The sequence below is a fragment of the Rhagoletis pomonella genome, unplaced genomic scaffold, assembly GCF_013731165.1.
Source record: "Rhagoletis pomonella isolate Grant_MI unplaced genomic scaffold, Rhpom_1.0 Rhpom_scaffold_00193, whole genome shotgun sequence".
NCBI lineage: Eukaryota > Metazoa > Arthropoda > Insecta > Diptera > Tephritidae > Rhagoletis > Rhagoletis pomonella.
The window spans coordinates 87106-106271 of NW_023458747.1; the positions used below are offsets into that span (position 1 = coordinate 87106).

Here is a 19166-nt window from a genome sequence, read left to right on the forward strand (position 1 = left end):
CGGAAAGAACGAGTTTCCGATCCATGTTCCCGAAGTCATTACTTTGAGTGTGTGGCAGGCGGAAAGCTCTAGTTTCCGCTCCGCGCTGTGGACAAGCTGTTGATCATGGTCGGAAAGGCCGAGTTTCCGATCCATGCTCGTATTGCCTTACGCGGTCGCGAAAATATACGAAACCGATTACATTTGTACTAAGCAGTCATAGATATTGGGTAATTTATCGCTCCCGGTTAAAGATATTAATTTATTTATTTACAAGAAAACGCTTCACGTTTACGTTTACCTCATAAACTGAACAGAAATACAGTTCACCAGCTGAACGATAAGGTGCAATGTAAGGGTTTACATGTTATTTATTTAAAATCTCAAGTAAGGTTTTCTTAATGGCAAAATGTGAGTCGGAGGCAACGAAAAGCATCATGCATTTCAAAATTTGTCCTACAAATAGTTAGCTAAATGGGCTTGTAATATCTAGAAGGGCTAGAAGGAATACAAAATGTGAACTGGTTCAGTAGAAAGGGACTATTGACCATCCCGTTCAAGATCTTAATCATGAACAAAACCCCGAGCATCTCTCTACGGCTGTACAGCGTTGGCTAATTTATGAGCTTCAAGCGGCTTTCGTACGGTGGGAGATTTAATGTCGAGTCCAAATTATTTAATGCGAATAATAAGAATTGTTTCTGTACCGACTCGAGTCTGCCAGAGTGTCTCGAATGAACTTTCGGTAATACAACGTCATTCCCAAAAAACTTTTCAGTTCTTTTAGTGTTTCTGGGGCCGAAAGGTTCTCTATAGCCTGGACTTTCGAAGGATCGAGTTTCACCCCATCAGACGTGATCACATAACCCCGAAATTCTACTTCCGTTCTCATAAATTTAGTTTTTTCCAAATTCACTCTCAAATTAGCGCCCGCGAGCCTTTCAAATACTATTTGTAAGTTTTTTAAATGCTCATCAGAATTTTTTCCAAAGACAATATATACATAGCATATGCTCCCAATATATTTCTTAAGGACATCATCAATCATGCGTAGGAATATAGCCGGTGCATTTTTCAATCCAAAAGGTACTCTCGCGGTTTTGGGTATATCTGAATCCTTCATCGCAATTTGATAAAAGCCTGAGGTAAGATCAATCGTCGTGAAATATTTAGCGCTCCCTAGACTGGCCAGTGTTGCGTTAATATCCGGAATCGGGTAAGCGTCTGACACGGTAACCGCATTCAAACGTTTGAAATCGACAACCATTCTATACTGCTTTTCACAGGACGGTTTTTTCTGAACTACCCAAATTTGTGAATTATACGGTCTTTTAGATCGCCGTATGATGCCTTCCTCGAGCAATTCTGTAACCTGCTTCTCTACCTCTTCCCTCATGTTGGCGGGATATGGATAACTTTTTGTGTATATGGGCTCACCTGTAGTGGTTTTTATCTCAGCCCGAACTGAGGTTTTGGTGTTTGTTTTTATATTCAGTGGATGGAACAAATGGGAGTACTTTTCTACAAGAGACTTTAAAATAGGAACTACTGCCTTAGGAATTTCAGATGCTTCAGAAAAATTAATGCTTCCAACTGTTTTGTTTCTCAGTGGAATTTTAATGTTCGGCTCGATTGCGAGAATATGGTTTTTCCTATCTATCATCGCACCGAATGCCTTTAGCGTATCATCTGCTATTATGCCGGCAAAAGATTGAAGTCCTGGTAATGCGTAGAAAGTTGTCTTGGTGTCGTTCCCTACATTATGGACAAATTTTCCACAAATTTTCCTGTTTATTACTATTTGTCCTGCCATCGCCTGCACCGAGAAAGGTGGATCGACTGGTATTGAACGAGCACCTGGAGTAGGCTTTATAAAATTTTTATTTGCTCCCTTATCTATAAGAAAGTTTAAGGCAGTACTGCTGTTGGTCAGGCACGTCAGGTACGGTATGCTCGAATATGAGGCACTACTCCTCGTATGAAATAAGCTGGTGGCCCGGTCGTCAAAAAATTTACCTGCTGTGAATCGTCCTCTGTACGGTAATTTGAAGAATCATGTCCATCTTCAGGACTACTGGTTTCTATATTATAAAATTTTTGTTGTTTCGGGAAGGCACCCTTTGACGTGTAGGCCCCCTTTTAAAAGCGTTTGTACCCGGGGTCCCTTTATATTCCGAAGTGTGATTCATGTTCACCCAGTTATAACTCGAGCGCGCACGTGGCCTCTGTGTTGATAAGACATTCGTTGGGACAACGACTCTGTTCGTTGAGCCTGTGTGAACTATCGTGTTCCGCAACGTTAAATTCTGAATGTCAAGGCAAGCTGAGTAAGCTTCTGGCAATGGTTTTTGTACGATGAGCATGCGAGACAACTCAGGACTCAAACCCCGGATGAATACATCTAAAGCTCTGTTTCGATATGTTTCCACAAGGACTGATACTGTCTCTTGTGAGTAATCGTCACACTTAATTTTGTTTACAATGAGCGACAGATGGTGGTTAACAGTCGCGTAGAATTAATCCAATTTCGAATACCCTTGAGCTAACTGATTAAGTTGATGTTCGAGGGTTCGAATATCCCTCTTGTCGGCGTAGTGAAGCGAAAGAACTCTTTTTATCTCTGTCCAGATTTTGGTTCAAAATTGCGCTATTAGACTCAATCCTTCCTAGCCTAGATTCCAGAGCGACACCGTTGCTTTCGATACCACTAAGTCGTACCTCAAGCCTCCTTATCTGCTCTAGAAGAGCATTAACACCCCAATTGAGCTCATTAACTTTGGTTGTTAAGGCGTCCATTTCAATACAAGAGTAAATGTAAATTTTTCTTTAATTAATTATTTTTTAAAAGGATCAAGGCACGGGATACGCACTAAATATTTTTATAGCACAGTACTATAATGCAATCAAATTTTCTTATTTGACACACAGTGGCTCTTTAAATTTATATTTCTTTTATATGCGTTTTTTTGTTTGGTATTATTTTTCTTCTTTTTCGTTGTTGCTTGAAGTTACCGCTCTTGTCTTACACTTTGACAGTTTCCTGCAAAAGAACAAGAAAAGAACCGTAAATAGGTTTGTGAAACTTTTACCGTGTTCTGATATGAATGGCGACATGTACCCGGTTGGCGTTTCACAGTACATTAGTCTTTAAATGCTTTGAGTTCTGATCAAGGAAGGGCAGTGTAATCCTTTTTAGTCGTCAACAATTAGATTGAAGGCAACCTACCAAGGCACAGCTTGCTCCACAACATAATTTTGGACCTATCGCAATCTCCAGTGTGTTCTGATGTTTACGCTGGAAGTGCCATCGAAATCAAGGAGTGGCTGCCGTGTTCTTATGTGAACGACAACGTGCACCCAAAACGGGCGTACCTAGCCTAAGACTGGCGGCTATTGCAGGATCACAAAATATGTTAACCAATTGGCTTTGTGGTGGTGAGTTCCGGCCTAGGAGTATAGGGACGCGGATCCGCCTAGCCAATAAGATTGCGCAAGGATATCCAGTTCTGTGAGGCGTCAAAGGTTTTCACCTTCTCATTCTTTTAATATCGTTAAAATTTACACGTGTCGAAGATTTCACTTCCTTTAATTCTTTGCTATAATATTTGATTTATGTATGTACCTGAGGGTTTTCGGGGTCACAGGACATTTTTCACTATTGTTATTCCTATATCAGCCAACAAGGGCTGACAGGAGAGGACGTAGTAATTTATAGTCTAAGCCTGAGGTTCATCGGGGTCACAGGACTTAGCAGTGTTGAATTAACTAACTTATTGCGCTTATGAGCCTTTTTGAGAGCTTTATTTTATTATCTAAGTTGTTTGACCTCTTCTAGGAAGACGAGCTTTTATACTCTGGACTGCCCCGTGGGGATCGCAGAGCTAAGCTATTCCGGAAGGTCCTGATGGACCGCGGTTTCGAAATATTTTGTTATGTGGATGTACAAGCCTTCTTGTTATAATTTTAATTTTTTACTTCACTTTTTTTTTGCACTAACACTTTACCACTACCACTTTATCACATCACTTTCCATAACCTGCAGCAATCATTCGGAAAGGATTCCCACAGTGAAGGGGAAGTAGTCCCACGGTTAAGCAGGCTCCTCACAAGGACCCACGTTTCAGTGGGTCCCTGCTCGGGCGCCACTTAATGAACACGCGGATGCGTGCCCGAAAAAATTAAAATTGGGGCCGCCCCGCGGCCCCAGGTTTCTCTAAGGATAGAAATGAAATACAAGATTAGCAATGCAAGTGTATATTTACCATTGAGCTCCCAAATAATAATGAATTACAAATATTACTTAAAGCTATCGCTAAGTATCTAAACGGCCTGAATTAATTGATTAGTTGCTGACGCTGCGCTTCCCACTATTTGCATTTTGGTTGCATAAAACCAATTGGTATCGCTTACGTTGCAGGTCAATTACCTGCACTGGCTATGCGCGTGTTTGGCGAAGTGCGGCGTCAGTACATTCACGTTAGTAAGTGTGTTGGCCCCCTTGTTAACTTCTATCTCGATTAGTTTTGGCTGTTAAAAACAACCGTTATGTGAACAAAGTTATAATACCCTTGTGCACAAGTGCGCTCGAGTATAAAAATAAGCAATTTAGTTAGTGCACTTTTTCACATCTCTAAAAACCGAGATTTGGCTATACACTTATGCGTTTTTTTTTTATGCGGACTTGAATTTATGCGGGTTTTCGAACCATTTGTTTGCTGTAGCGTTTTTGCTTTTTTGAGAGTGTAAGAGACAATGCTTTTGATAATTAATTTGTATTTGTATTCTTACATAATGCATGTATTTTGGTATTTTTTTTTGTTTTTGGGTAAAATACAGATATAATTTTATTTATAAACTGACTTCAAAAAAAGGAGAAGGTTATCAATTCGTTGGAATATTTTTGTATGTTACCGCATAACTTTGGGCCACGTCAACCGATTTTGATCATTTTCTATCGGAAAGGTAGTGTGTCACAGGTGGTCCCGCACTAACTTAGTTTAGGTCCGAGCAATGGATCATGAAAAAATGGACGGTACACCTAAATTTTTATAATTTTTTGCTTAAAAATTATTTCAATAATGTTCAGTTTTACATAGAATAATAAGTGTTGACGTGAATAAATAAATTGTTTTGTTTTGATTAATATTGCCTAACTGGATTTTTTTAAGCGGTTTTTGAGAACTTTTTACATGGAGTATCTGAATTTATACGGTTTTTGAAAATGCTGGAACGCATCCCCTCTTTTTGTATGAAAGTAAAGATTTTTGTTTGTGGATTTTTTTACGTGGCTTTCTGAGGAACGCATATACGCATAAAAAAAGATCTAAGTGTATTTAAAAAAATATTATAGTTTATTATATTTTGACGTCATATTCAGATTCAGAGGAAAATTTTACATAAGAAGCGATGGTGTAGTGCCACAGATGAGATTTTTTTGTAAACTAGTGTAATTATCAATTAGATGAATAGTTTTCTCTAATTTCTTTTATGTCACACCACTTGCATCGCTTCCAATAATACTATTTTTATTTATTTCATGCAATATTATTTAGTTAAGCAGGACTAATAAGTCGTGGAGTAGGCCTACCGGGGATAACACGTTAAACCTAGAAACAAGTACAGTGTAAATTGTGCATATTATGGAGAACACCATTTTTTTTATACCCGAGCGCACTTGTGCACAAGGGTATTATAACTTTGTTCACATAACGATTGTTTGTAACAGGCAAAACGAATAAAGATATATATAGACAAATGTATACATAAATGATCATAATGAAAAGGGAAAAGATTAAGCGGTGACTGTCTGTTCGTCCATCCGTCCGTCCGTCCGTCTGTGCACACGATAACTCGATTAAAAAATTTAGATATCTTAACGAAACTTGGTACGTGCACTTCTTTCGGGCGTAGGACGGGTGGTATTGAAAATGGGAAAAATTGGACAATAATCACGCCTACCTCCCATATAACGGTAGTTTTCAGAAATACGAGAACTGCGATATTTTAGTAACTACTGAAGATAATTCACTCAAAATTGACATTCACAATAATGTTTAGACCCAAAATAAGAATATTATGAATTTTTGGAAAATGGGCGTAGCCACGTCCACTTATGGTTACATGTGTATATCTTGGTAACCGCTGCACCAATTTCTTCCAAACTTGGCACAGTTGTTGGCCTTCGTACTGCATTTAAATGGCCGAAAATTTTTAAAATCGGACAATAACCACACCCACATCCCATGTAACGGTAATTTGGAGAAATACGAAATCTTCGATAAATCAGTAAATACTGATGCTAAGTTATTCAAAGTTGTTGCCTGCAACAATTCTTTACCAAGAAATACGTTTATGATGAAATTTTGAATAATGAAAGTGGCGCCGTCCACTTATGATCACATATACGTATCTCGGTAACCGTTCTACCAATTAGTACCAAACTCGGTATAGTTATTGAGCTTGCCACATAAAAGCAAAACATTGAAAATTGTTGAAATCGAACTAAAATTACGGCCGCTTTTCATATAACGGCAAATTTCAGAAATGCTTGAAACTTCAATATTTCGAAATTTACGGACGCTTATTTACTCAAAATGTATACACCCCGGCTTACCATGTAGCGGTAGCTTTCGGAAAGGTGAAAAACATATATTTAATATTTGCGCCGGGTTTTTAATGTTCGACTCCGCACGAACTTAGACTTTTTTACTTGTTTTGAATCGCTATATCTCAGAAATGGTAATTCTTAGGAAGGAAAATGTTATACCAGTTTTTACAGATAATTGCATAATTTACACTAAGATATACATTTGTCCCAACTAGAAGTCTCAAGTAAATTGCAGACTTTCGTGAACTAGATATTCATTTCGCCATATCCAACTATGCCACTTGGTCGCTATAACCAATTCTTGGTAATTATATCTAAATCTTTTCCTGGGTGTTTTGCGGTGCTCCATGAGAAAAGCAAATGGCAGAAATAGGGATGGACCGATACGAGTAAATAAAAGTACATACTCGATACTATTCGTTCAATACAAAGTACTTTTAATATCGATACTTTTGAACTAAGTACTGAGTAGGTAACGAAAACCAAATACTCGTATCGAAGCCCGATACTAAGGTGAATTTGGCTTCTGCAATATTTCTTCCACTGCTTCACCAAAATCGATATAATGCGCCCAACTGTTCGACTGGAAGAGTAAACTGGATGAATCTTCAGTACAGACGTTTCAATGCGATGTTAAACTCACTGAGATCCTATACTTTTTCGGTATCGATACGTTCTTTAGATACTACTTCCAAGTAAAAGTATCGGGACCTGTATGGTATCGTTTCATCCCTAGGCAGAAATACACTCGGAGGTTTGGCATTGCCTGCCCAGGGGCGACATCTATCGGAAAACTCTGTTTTTATTTTTTATGTTTCGAAGTTGGTCGGAAAACGGGCTTGAACAAGGCCCCACGGAATGATAGCGCGCATTGCTAACCACTACACTACCATAATTATTTTTTGCCAAAACCTAACAATGCATGGGTAATTAATGGACACGCATGCATACATATGTAATTTATTGAATTCCTAACTTGAATTATTATTTAGAAATTTCGCATAATACATATCGATGGTCATTGCAATTTTATTAGCAATTTTTTGAGCTTTCAATGTTTGACCATCTTATGCGGAAGTACAAAAATATGTGTCGGTCTATTTTGCATCCAGAGCACAAAACATATCTGAGGTAAATCTATTTTCCAGTTGTTCATATGATATGTAATCAAGAATGATAGAATACAAGATTGCGCCAATCGAGCTGAGAGCAACTGGCCGTGACGTCAAAATATACCAGAATGATAGAGCAAGACGAGCTCGACAAGAAAAAGAGGAAGCATCGAACAAAAGGCAGTGTTGCCAAGTTTTGAATTTGAAGAAGCACACAATTTTTATTGGTGTATTTTATGGACTTTATACGAATACATAATTTTATTGTAAGGATGCCGATAAAAATCAATGTTTCTTGCACAACGGTCGATTTCTTCTGGCTTGATTGAAGGTGCTGCACATATTTCGTTGCCACTTATGATTGTCACTGTGCCATGATTTTGTTTAAATTTTTGTAAAATTGCTTACCACACTTACGATTGCTATAAATTTTGCTTCCATTTATTTAAGATTTTCTAGTTTGATGTCTTCAAACTAAAAACAAAAGCACCAAAAACGCACCAAGCACAAAACTCAAAAATTTTGCCGTTTTGAATACCCACTAAATTTGGTGCGAATAGCATCAAGTTAGCAACAGTGAATGTAAACAAAAGTATATTATGACGTCAGCGATTGGGAGGATGCTGTCAAATCGACTAAGAGAGGGTTAGCGGTCCGCGAATGGCGCGACCTTTATTTCTGGATCGTGATATGTAATGATCCATAGACTGCTTTTACACAGTTCAAGTATTGAATTCAATTCTGCTCGCATGTGGAAGAGAGGGGGTGAGAAGAAAAGGGACGAGTACACATGCGTCTGTACCGTCAAGTCGTTTCAACTTTCTTGCTTTGATTTTGGCATTTTCGTTGCTTCCCATTTAAAGAACCAAAAACTTGAATTCAACAGAATTGAAACGTGTAAAAGCGAATAGAAAACACAAAAGAGAATGAGCAAGAATTGCTTTCAAGGACTTGAATCATGTAAATGGGGTGATATGCAATAATATTTTTTAATTTGAATTTATTATTCCTAGTATTTTACAATGGAAAACTATAACTTTGTATGCAGCAATAGAAATCAATGTATTACTCTCTTCTATTCTCCACAGCACCATTAACAGCACATTTGCAGCCTCAAGTGCAAACCGTCGATGTTGATAAAGATGCGCAATTTCAGTGCATTGTCTCCGGACATCCTGTGCATGACGTAAATTGGCTACACGACGGAAAACCAATATTGCGCGATAATCGCGTTGAGGTGAGTCGCTATGAACCCTGAACTATTTGGACTAGATTAAATACTAGTACAAGTATTTTCTAACCATCACTGGGAACCTAGAGGCCCGAAGGTATGGGGAAAATATTTTTACAATAACGTTGGAATGTCATTGCACATGACCACTTTTGGTCCATCGCCGCATAACTAGACCATCTGGACCGAGCGCACAACCAAAGAGTCAGACTTCAGGGTTCAAAAAATTTTCTCTTTTAATCCTAGTTTTTTTTATTTATTTATTTACTTTTATATTCAACGAAGAAGATCTTTTGTTATCCAGGTGAAAAACGTTTGGGCAGGATGCATGGGCGTACGCAGGTACGGGTTAGGTATGCTTAGCACTCACGGAGGCATTCAACTAAGGTAACTAACAAATTTATGTTTTAACCAGCGCTGCCGAAAGCTTTCGCTGGATAATCGTCTCTTTACCCTAAAAAAAAACCGTAATTTCAGCCAAAATATTGTGAACTTTTTGTTTATTGTATTTTTTAACAAAATAAAAAATACAAAAGAATTACATACAATAAATCGTATGCAAACAACTAAGCAATTGCGCTTTCTTAAAATTGCGTACCTTAAACTTAAATTTATTTGATAAAATTGATTAAAATATGACCACACATTACAAAACCAAATGGAAACCACATTGCATATGAATTAATAAAAGTGGATTTGCAATTGTTAACGACAATTTAAAATTACAATTTAAAACACAGCTGCTTCTAAATAGTTGAACTCCACTGGTTTGAATTTTTTGAAGATTTTGATCCAGTTTTAAAGTAGGGTCTTCACACCGAACTTGGTACTCGGTGTTCGGTAATTTTTCCCAATGTATTTTGTTTGCATAAATTATTTTATTATCGATGTACCGGTTACCGAATTATCGTGAAGGAAGCTTGATAATTTTTCTGGTAGGTGGTAAACTGCAATCAGCTGTTCCATATTTATTCAATTTTAAATCCGCCCGCTGCCGAAAGGCATAACGCATATGAGTAAGTGAAATAGACTTGTGGAAACATAGAATAAAATCGACTGACCAGTTTTTGGGAAAATGCCCGAAATGTATATTTTCAGCGGTAACGTTATGACATATTTATAGTTTATAATTATAATAGATAGCGTTAGATAGTTTGTTTGAAGACCCTTCTACTGATATTCACATCAATGACATGGACTGAGTACAATCTTTGTGTTTTGCTGCAGCTGCTTCAAAAGATTGATTCTTGGACTAAGGACCCCTGTGTTTAAAGGCTGGTTGTGTAAACACTTGAGGTTACGAAGCTTGCTGTAATATTTGCAATTGCACATAAAAAGCCAAATCAGGAAGAGCTGTGCAGCATAAAACGGCAGAAAATAGTAGGCGACTTTTTTAAGGCTTCAATGAAAATGTAATGAATGCAAAAAAGACTGAGATATTAGGTCCATTCAATAACTTTTCCAGTAAGTACTTGCAGCGAGAGCATAAAAGAAAAATAGAGAGTAAAACTGAGAGCAAGAGAAAATTTTCAGAAAAAGTTATTGAGCGCAAAACTAATAAAAACTTGCAACTTGAGCCATTTTGACACTTTCTGACGGTTAAGTTCTGGCGTGCAATTTTCTTTTTAATTGGGAATAGTTCCCATCGTCATAAAAATAAAAAAATATACAATAGATTTAAAATTTTCATCCATATTTTCATTTCACTAATTACGGTTCGCTGTGGTGTAGTGGTAAGCAGTGCGCGTTTTTTCTTAACACCGGTCCTCCCTCGGCAGGCAATGGCAAACCTCCGAGTGCATTTCTGCCATGAAAAACAGCTTCTCATAAAAATACAATCGCCATTCCGAGTCGGCGTAAAACTGTAGGTCCCTCCGCTTTGTGTGACAACATCAAGGCGCACGCCACAAATCGGAGGAGAAGCTCGGCCAAACACTAACATATGTGTAAGCGCCAATCTGTTATTAATACTATAATTATGTTTCATCAAATCATCCTCGTAAACAGTTGTTTACATTTGAATTTGAAACATAACCTTACTTTCTGTCTCCTGCAAATTCCTGCTAGTAAAATTTGTACTTGCTAGAATTTGCAGCTCGCTCGGGTTGTTGCGCCCTCGAATTCGCTCCCTCTTGCAAATATTTTGGGTTATTGAATGCATTTCCAGTAAAAACTTGCAAGTACTAGCAACAATTCGTAAAAATTTTTTGACATTGAATGGACCTATTGCTATGCTCCTTCTTAGCAGAACGTAATTTAGCATTTTCGACAACTGAGCCCCTAATCAAATCTCAACAAGAACAAACAAGAAAAAAATATATTAAAAATCAACGCCAATCCAGCGGAGCCGCTGTATTTTAATTCGCTGCACTATGTCCATGTCGTTGTAAAGCTCATACAGCTCATCGTTCCATCGTCTGCGGTACTCGCCGTCGCCAATCTTCCGCAAAATCTTTCTCTCAAACACTCCAGGAGCCGCCTCATCGGATGTTGTCATTGTCCATGATTCTGCGCCATATACCATCACGGGCATGATGAGTGACTTAAAGAGCGTGGTTTTCGTACGTGCAGTAGCGAAAGCGCTGGCTGTTTGTTGTGATTGCAGCTTTTCGACGTTAAGCTTTCCTTGCATATTTGGGCACACATTTTTTCCTGCACAGATGTTTGGGCCTCGGGAGTGTGCGTACGTCTAAAATACTGGAAGCGTGCCTTCCGTCTATCACAACATGATCGATTTGGTTTCTCGTTTTTCGATCCGAAGACAGCCACTTATCTTGATGGGTATTTTTATGCTTGAACCTAGTACTGCATATTATCATATTTTGGGCCCCGGCGAAGTCGATCAGCCTCAATCCTTTGTCGGACGTTTCGTCGTGGAGACCGAATTTTTCGACGGTGGTTCCAAAGATCCCTTCCTTGCCCACCCTGGCATTGAAGTCGACAAGCACGATTTTCATATCATGACGGGGACAGCGCTCGTACGTGCGCTCCAAGCGCTCATAGAAGAGATCCTTGGATGCCTCATCTTTCTCTTTCGTCGGGGCATGGGCGCAGATGAGCGAGATGTTGAAGAATCTCGCTTTGATGCGGATTGTGGCTAAACGCTCGTCCACCGGGGCGAACGACAGTACTCGACGACGGAGTCTCTCTCCCACCACAAATCCAACTTCGAATTTGCGCTCCTTTACATGGCAGCTGTAGTAGACGTCGCAAGGCCCCAGACATTGCTTGCCTTGCCCCGTCCAACGCATTTCTTGGATGGCGGTGATGTCAGCTTTTGTCCTTCCGAGGACATCAACCAGCCGTGCAGAGGTACCTTAAACGTTTGCCGTGGTTGTCATCATAATTGGGTCTCATCCGAGGCTTTGCCGCAGACACCCGCTTGCAGCCGCACCTACTGGTGAACAGACGCTGCAGACTTCAGTGAGCCCTTAAACCAAATAAGTCGGAGTGGCCCCACCAAAGCTCCCTCTCTTTCTGCCGTGACCCAGGGTGCACTCGGATTGATTACAGCAGGGATGGGCACATTTTTGGCTCTTGAAGCAGTCAAAGAGCCAGCAAGTGTTACACAAGAGGTAAAGCAGTTCTCAAGGTGAAGAGGGTGGTAAAAATACATTACAATCATCATACATCCCCACTTTCATGATCTTCGTCGCACAGCAGCTGCGGAAATACTAAATGTCTGAATATGCATACTTCGCACAACCATTTGTACCAGTGCAATAAAAATGTAACTTAAGAAAATGTGAAGCAAAATCTAAACTCAACAGATCCCTAAGTTTTTAACAGTTCTGCTAATTTCTGGGTAATGGAATACATACAAAGTACATACGAAATTACAGTTTGAAGTTTATGCGAAGTTGTGCGAAGTTATGCGAAGTATGCATAATCAGATCATAACAGTGAACAGCAATCTCAGCATCTCTTAAAAACGAAAATAATTATCATACATGAGCCTTGATGGACACTACCACAAACAAGCACGAGCTAAAAGTGAGCAAGCGTTAGTGTGCCTAATTCAGTGTCATCCTCAGGGTTGCCTCAAAACTTTAATTTTTTACCAAAACTCTAAAATATACCAAACTCAGAAATTTTTTTTTCATTTTTATGTAGATAATTTCTTTTGGCGGCGATATTGATGCGCCTAAAAGACGCAGCGATTTCTATTCTCAAGTTACATACCTGATGACAGTACGAATGGCAATTATAATAGGGAGGTTTTAGTTTTTTAAACTATAATTTTATTGATAGTCCAGTTAAAAGTATGAAATTTTAGCATAATCATACAAATGTTTTAAATAAGATTTATCAGTATGTACTTTCGATTACATTGTACACTTGTATGTTTATATGCTTTATTTCCGCACTGCAGGGTATGTACGAGTATATATGGATACTAGCAAATGCCCGCTTGCTTCGCGGCGCCTCATAAGATCTTTTGCGTTGGCCAATTCAAAAATAGCGTTAAAAATGTTTAGTTTAAATTGAAACGACTAAAAAACGGAATCCTCCTCACACATATGCCAAGAATAGTAACGCTGTGATTCCATATGGAATACTAATGCCTTTCGATGTAATGCGTTTTACCTATCGTCTTATTTCCACCTGTGTGATCTCTGCCAAGCGTACGTAATATTCTTCTATGATCCTGAAACTTCAGCATTGGTCCGGTATACCATGTAAGCCAATAAAAGTCCTTATACGGAAACTCAAGAGCACAGATGAGTGTTTTCAATTATAGGACGGCCAAAAATCCTCGCTGCCCCACAGGATGAAAAGTTTCCGCGTACATTGGCTACATGAGTCGTGTGATCTCATGAATATCGTTCAAATTTAGCCATGTGTTCCTTCTTGGACAGATGTGGTCGAATCTTTCTTTGTCAATTCGCCACTTTTACAATTCGTCTTAATATTTATGAATTGGTTTCTTTTAGTCTTGCTGCTGTAATAACGGTCGCCTCGAGCAACTTCGTCAATCGGAGGTAGAGCAAGATCACGCTTACACAGTCTTACGGGCTTTATATGCATACTTAAACGCATCCTTGATTTAGCCATCTGAAAAGTAAATTCGTCTAAGAAAAATATAGGGCCAAAGCAGAACAAACCCCGCGGGGGTTTCTATATATTTCGGGTGCAGCGCTTTCCGATGGGTCCCTTTTCTGCAAAACCTTTGCTTGTCATGAAATGAATACGAATTATGAATTGCAATCAGATTTTATAAAAAATACTGATTTTCTAAATACCTAAGCTCCAGCGGTCACGCTACGAATTTGAACGAAATTTGTTAATAAATACAACTTTTATAAGTAACTCTACTCCAGCGCCACCAGCGTGTTTTCTGGTAGCCTATAATAGGACCATATATGAAAGGTATACCCTCCGACAATTTGACTGGGCTCTATTGAGTGGTTTTTGAGTTTAGTCCGAAAAACGGAAATGGCTATCATTTTATGTATGTAATCTTCCTTATCCTGAGTTTCGCCTGAAAAAAAATTCACGCGAAAATTTTGATTCCCCTATAGTAAGTACATGGAAGCCAAAAGCGAACCGGTTCAGGGGAGATGAAACTCATGATAAGGCTGAATATGTTTCGAATGAAAAAAAAAATCACCATGGAAGTAATAAACGTTTCGAATGTGTATTAACAAAATAGGTTATAAATGACTCGACTCCAGCACCATCTAGGGGGCCGTTTTTCGCAGTGCTTTTTTCATCATGCTTACGAAGTGGTTCATAAATACAACAATTATAAATAACTCACCTCCCGCGCCATCTAGCGGCTCCGTTTTTGGTAAACGTATTTTGCATTATGCTGAAACTATACCTTTTGAATTTTAAAGAAATCGGTTCATACAACTTTTATAAATAACTCGACTGCGCGCCACCTAGCGGGTCTATTTTTGGTGAACGTGTTTGCCATCATGCTGGTAGCTCACATTTTGAATTTAAAAGAAATCGGTCCATAAATAAGATTTTTATAAATAACTCGACCCCAGCGCCACCTACCGAGTTTTCTGGTAGCATATAATAGGACCATATATGCAAGGTATAACCTCTGAAAATTTGACTGAAATCTATGCAGTAGTTTTTGAGTTAACCCCGAACAACGAAAACGGCTATTATTTTATATACATAGATGTGTATACTAGGGATGTTGCGGATGTGGAATTTTAGACATCCGCGGATGCGAATGCGGATGCGAATATCTAACAGCTAACATCCGCGGATGCGATTGCGAATGCGGATGTCAAGTATTTTTAAAAAACAATTAGAATCTAGCATAATGGCGAGATCGCTGTTTAAACAGCGCTTACAAGCCAAACCAGATAAATATGTCATGTTGTTTCAGAATTTGGAGAACCTGTAACTTTATCAGCACTTTTCGATTTTAGATTTTTTGTGACAAACCCCAAATTTGTATAAATATTGCATAATAGTAAGTTAATATTTTAACATACATATCTCAGTATATCCAGTAAGAAAACTGTGGTGAAGTCCTTTAATAAAGTTTCTAGAGGTGAAATTTTAGGTAGCACACAATTTCTTACACCCATGGTTGCTTTTCAGCACCAATGAAAGAAATTAGGAAACATTTAAAAAAATATGTATATAGTGCATTAATTTTTGAAAGAAATACCATATAATGTATGTACACTTATTAATAATATTAAAAAGTGTATTATAACCACCGTTTAATGTTATATTTGATACAAATTAATTTTGCTACTCGGAACGCTCTGCGCATTGCCACTGAATATTAGGTTTACTTAAAACTACATTCCTGGTCTTGTTCTTTCTGTATTGCATCGTGGTGAATTCACATTTCTCAGAAATTTGACAACAAAACAAAATCAAGGGAGTATTTTATTTGCTAATTTTTGGGGTTTCTATTGTTTAATGTAAATTTTACGTATTTTTAGAATATGGTGAGGCAACAAAAAAGGCGCAGTTTGAAAATGAAGTTATTAGTATGAAGTAGCAGCGCAGGCACACTTGGAAAAATTATGCCGATAAGCAAGATGAAATTTGGGAAAGTAAGTGCCTGGTTGCAGCATATCTATGTATTAAAAAAGTATTTAATTAAATGGAATTGTGCTTAATAGAAATGTTATAAATCGAGTGGCGTTATCTAAGATGTGCTCCAATCATTTGGCGAAATTTGTTTCGTCTTCTCAACGTGCTAAGTTACAAGTTAAGATGACTGCCACCACGGCCGGTAAGAAGCCCGAAGCAAAGGGCAAACAACCTTCCAGGAAGCTGTCTGCAGTCCCCGAGTCATAGCTGAAGTTCAGCAAGAAGCAGGTCAGCAAACGTGCTACCCTGATCAAGCGTAAACTAAAGTGATCTGCTGTGATTGCACTCCGCAAGCGTGAAAACTTGGTGCATGCTGAGAAATAGTTGATAGTGAGAATAAATTGCGCCGTCTGGCAAAGAAACGCGGCCCATTCTACATGCCTACAGAAGACAAATTGGCTTTTGTATATGTATCCGCGGTATCAACAAAGTTGCACTAAAAGTGCGTAAGGTTTTACTGTTGTTCCGTTTTCGCCACATTAACACGGTTTGTTCATCAAATTGAACCATTTATATCACATGGGGTTATCCAAATCTTAAATCAGTTCGTGCATTGTTCTACAAACGTGGAATTGTCAAGCACAACTATCAACGTGTCTCAATCTCTGACAACTCTGTGATCGAACGCAAATTGCGCAAAGCGCACGATATTCAGTGCGTTGATTGTTTGGTGCACGAAATATTCACTGTTGGATTCCACTTCAAGAAATCCTCCAACTTCCTCTGGCCATTCAAGCTCAACTAGGGTTTCCTGATTCTGAAACGGAGAAAGGAGTATATTTATATTCTCGATACATGACATAAAAAAGGAGTACAATTTTTTTTTTAATTTTTGTGCAATTTATTGTTACAAATTACCATTAATTAGGTACAAACAAACAAAGATATCTTAGAAATCTTTTTCAAAGCAATAATAAATGTGAAAAATTAATAACTATATGTGTTGGCTTTCCAATAGGGACGATTGTTAAAGAGAGGGTGATCGAAGGGGGAGTGGACGTGGCACCTTTTCCGACCTTTTTGGAGAGGGCATGAACCGTCATTGACAAAAATGTTACTCCCGACCACCTAGGGCCCCTACGGGACCCCTTAGAAAAATTGCCAAAAGTCACAATTTTCACTTGCATACACAGTACTTTTGCGTAGAATTCGGTTCTCAATGACCGCCCTTACAGGAAAGTTTCCCCAACTAAAAAACTAAAAACTACAAAAGAATTCCAGACTCTTCCTGAATGTATGACCATTTTTTTAATTTAAGCCTTATAATTAATTTAATATTGATTTTTATACCCGAGCGCCCTGCCCCTAAGGCTATGCTTACACCTTTTCACTATCACACTTAACTTTGCTTACTAAGTAGTGTTTGCCACAATATGAATGGCAAAGTAAAGCGCGCAAAATAATAGCTGTCGCACAGGTTTTTTGAAAAATAAAAGGGTTCTTTATAGATTTTGTGTTTTTTTTTTGTTAACTTTGTAAATATTTTACTTTAATTTTATTAATTGGTTTTAAAATTTTAATCCTGATTTGCATTTGACAGCTTTGGGAGATAAGTACATGCGGCACGAACTTCTTTTTCAGGTGTATTTTTTCTTAGATTTTGTATAAAAAAATAAAATAAAAGAATGTATAGGGTTGGTCGAATGAATGCCCTCCTAATCACCAGCTTCGAGTCTTTTCGATTGCTGAGTATGAGCCCTTATGTTGGACAAAAGCCGGAGTATAAAGGACCCAAATGGGGGAAATTAGCCCATGGTTACAGAAAATATGCAATAAAGTAACCGACGAAGACTTGCGCTTTTCTCACAAATTGTTTACCGCCGGTAAACCCAAATGAAGGTTAAAATTTAAAAACAGATTAATAAAATTGAAGTAAAATCTGTGGATAATTAACAGTAAACTACTTCTTCGCAAAATCTATAAAGGCCCCATTTATTTTTCAAAAAAAAAAAACTGATAAAATATTACTAGTGGAAAAAGGAGTACAAAAGAAGTACAAAGCTAATGAAGAAGTACATTTCCAGATATTTTTTTTTGGGAGTCCAAGGGAGTACATTTCAATAAAAAGGAGTAAGTTTACTTCCAAAAGCAGTACGTTCGGCAACCCTAAGCTCAATGAAGTAAATCAAAATCTACGAATACATTTCTTGAATATTTTGTCATAGAGCCGTTATTAAATACAGACAACGGCGTTGGGCGTTGGTCTTGACGTATATATCTATATCTATCTAGAATTAATGCGTTAGATACTACGTTAATATGCACGTATTATTTGCAAATAACAATTTGCTAAATGGTAAACTTTACCGTATAAACGCTGAGTTAATTTTTTATTTGCAAATAACTAAACCACGCAAATAAGTATTGATTAGTGGTACTATTTGCAAATAAGCGCAAGACGCCGCCCTTCTTAGGTTTATAGTATTTTTCGATGGTCATCATATTGCCTTTTTATAATCAAGACGTTGTCATTTTTATACCCGAGAGCACTTGTGCATAGGGACACGATATCGAACAGAAAGTATCGATAAGGTACTCATTTAAAGTATCGCTTCAAAAATATCGGGTACCCATTAATATCGGAATAAAAAGACTCGATATTCCAAATATCGATACCAAAATCCAAAAACTTTATCTAAACATAGGTCTGGTATATAGGCCGCTCTAGTGTAATGGTTAGCAGTGCGCAAACTGTAGGGACCCCTTTTGTGCCACAACATTAAGGCGTGCGCGAAAAATCGGAGGAGAATCTCGGTCAAACACTAAAATATTGTGTAACAGCACGTAGAGATTGATGTGTTGACTTAAAACACCGAGGTCGCGTGCGTGGTCAAATTCCACCACATGTAATCCTAACTATATTACAAATTTCTGCCCTTTAAAGCCCAATTTATACCGGAAGAACTGTTAATAACATTATCCTTGTAATGTGAGTTTATGACATTCGATACGATACTAGGGTTCTGGTACTCGATTCCAAAAAATATCGTTTTAAAACTATCGAGTAGAAAATATCGGCATCGAATGCCAAAAGTATCGATGTGGTATCGTATCGTATCGAAATTCGTGTCCCTACTTGTGCACAAGGGTATTATAACTTTGTTCACATAACGGTTGTTTGTAACAGACAAAACGAATCGAGATAGATATAGACAAATGTATG

At 38.1% G+C, this 19166-nt stretch overlaps 1 protein-coding gene across 4 annotated transcripts in view; it reads left to right on the forward strand.

The window, feature by feature from the left end:
- The window catches only part of LOC118750280 (contactin-2-like), a 105940-nt gene that overhangs the window by 59727 nt on the left and 27047 nt on the right, over positions 1–19166 (forward strand). Inside the window, exons 3-4 of one of the 4 annotated variants that reach the window (XM_036485004.1) lie at positions 8787–8935; positions 9234–9316. In XM_036485004.1, the coding sequence (XP_036340897.1) occupies positions 8787–8935; positions 9234–9316 (232 nt within the window). The other 3 variants (XM_036485005.1, XM_036485006.1, XM_036485003.1) reach the window with 3 other exon arrangements.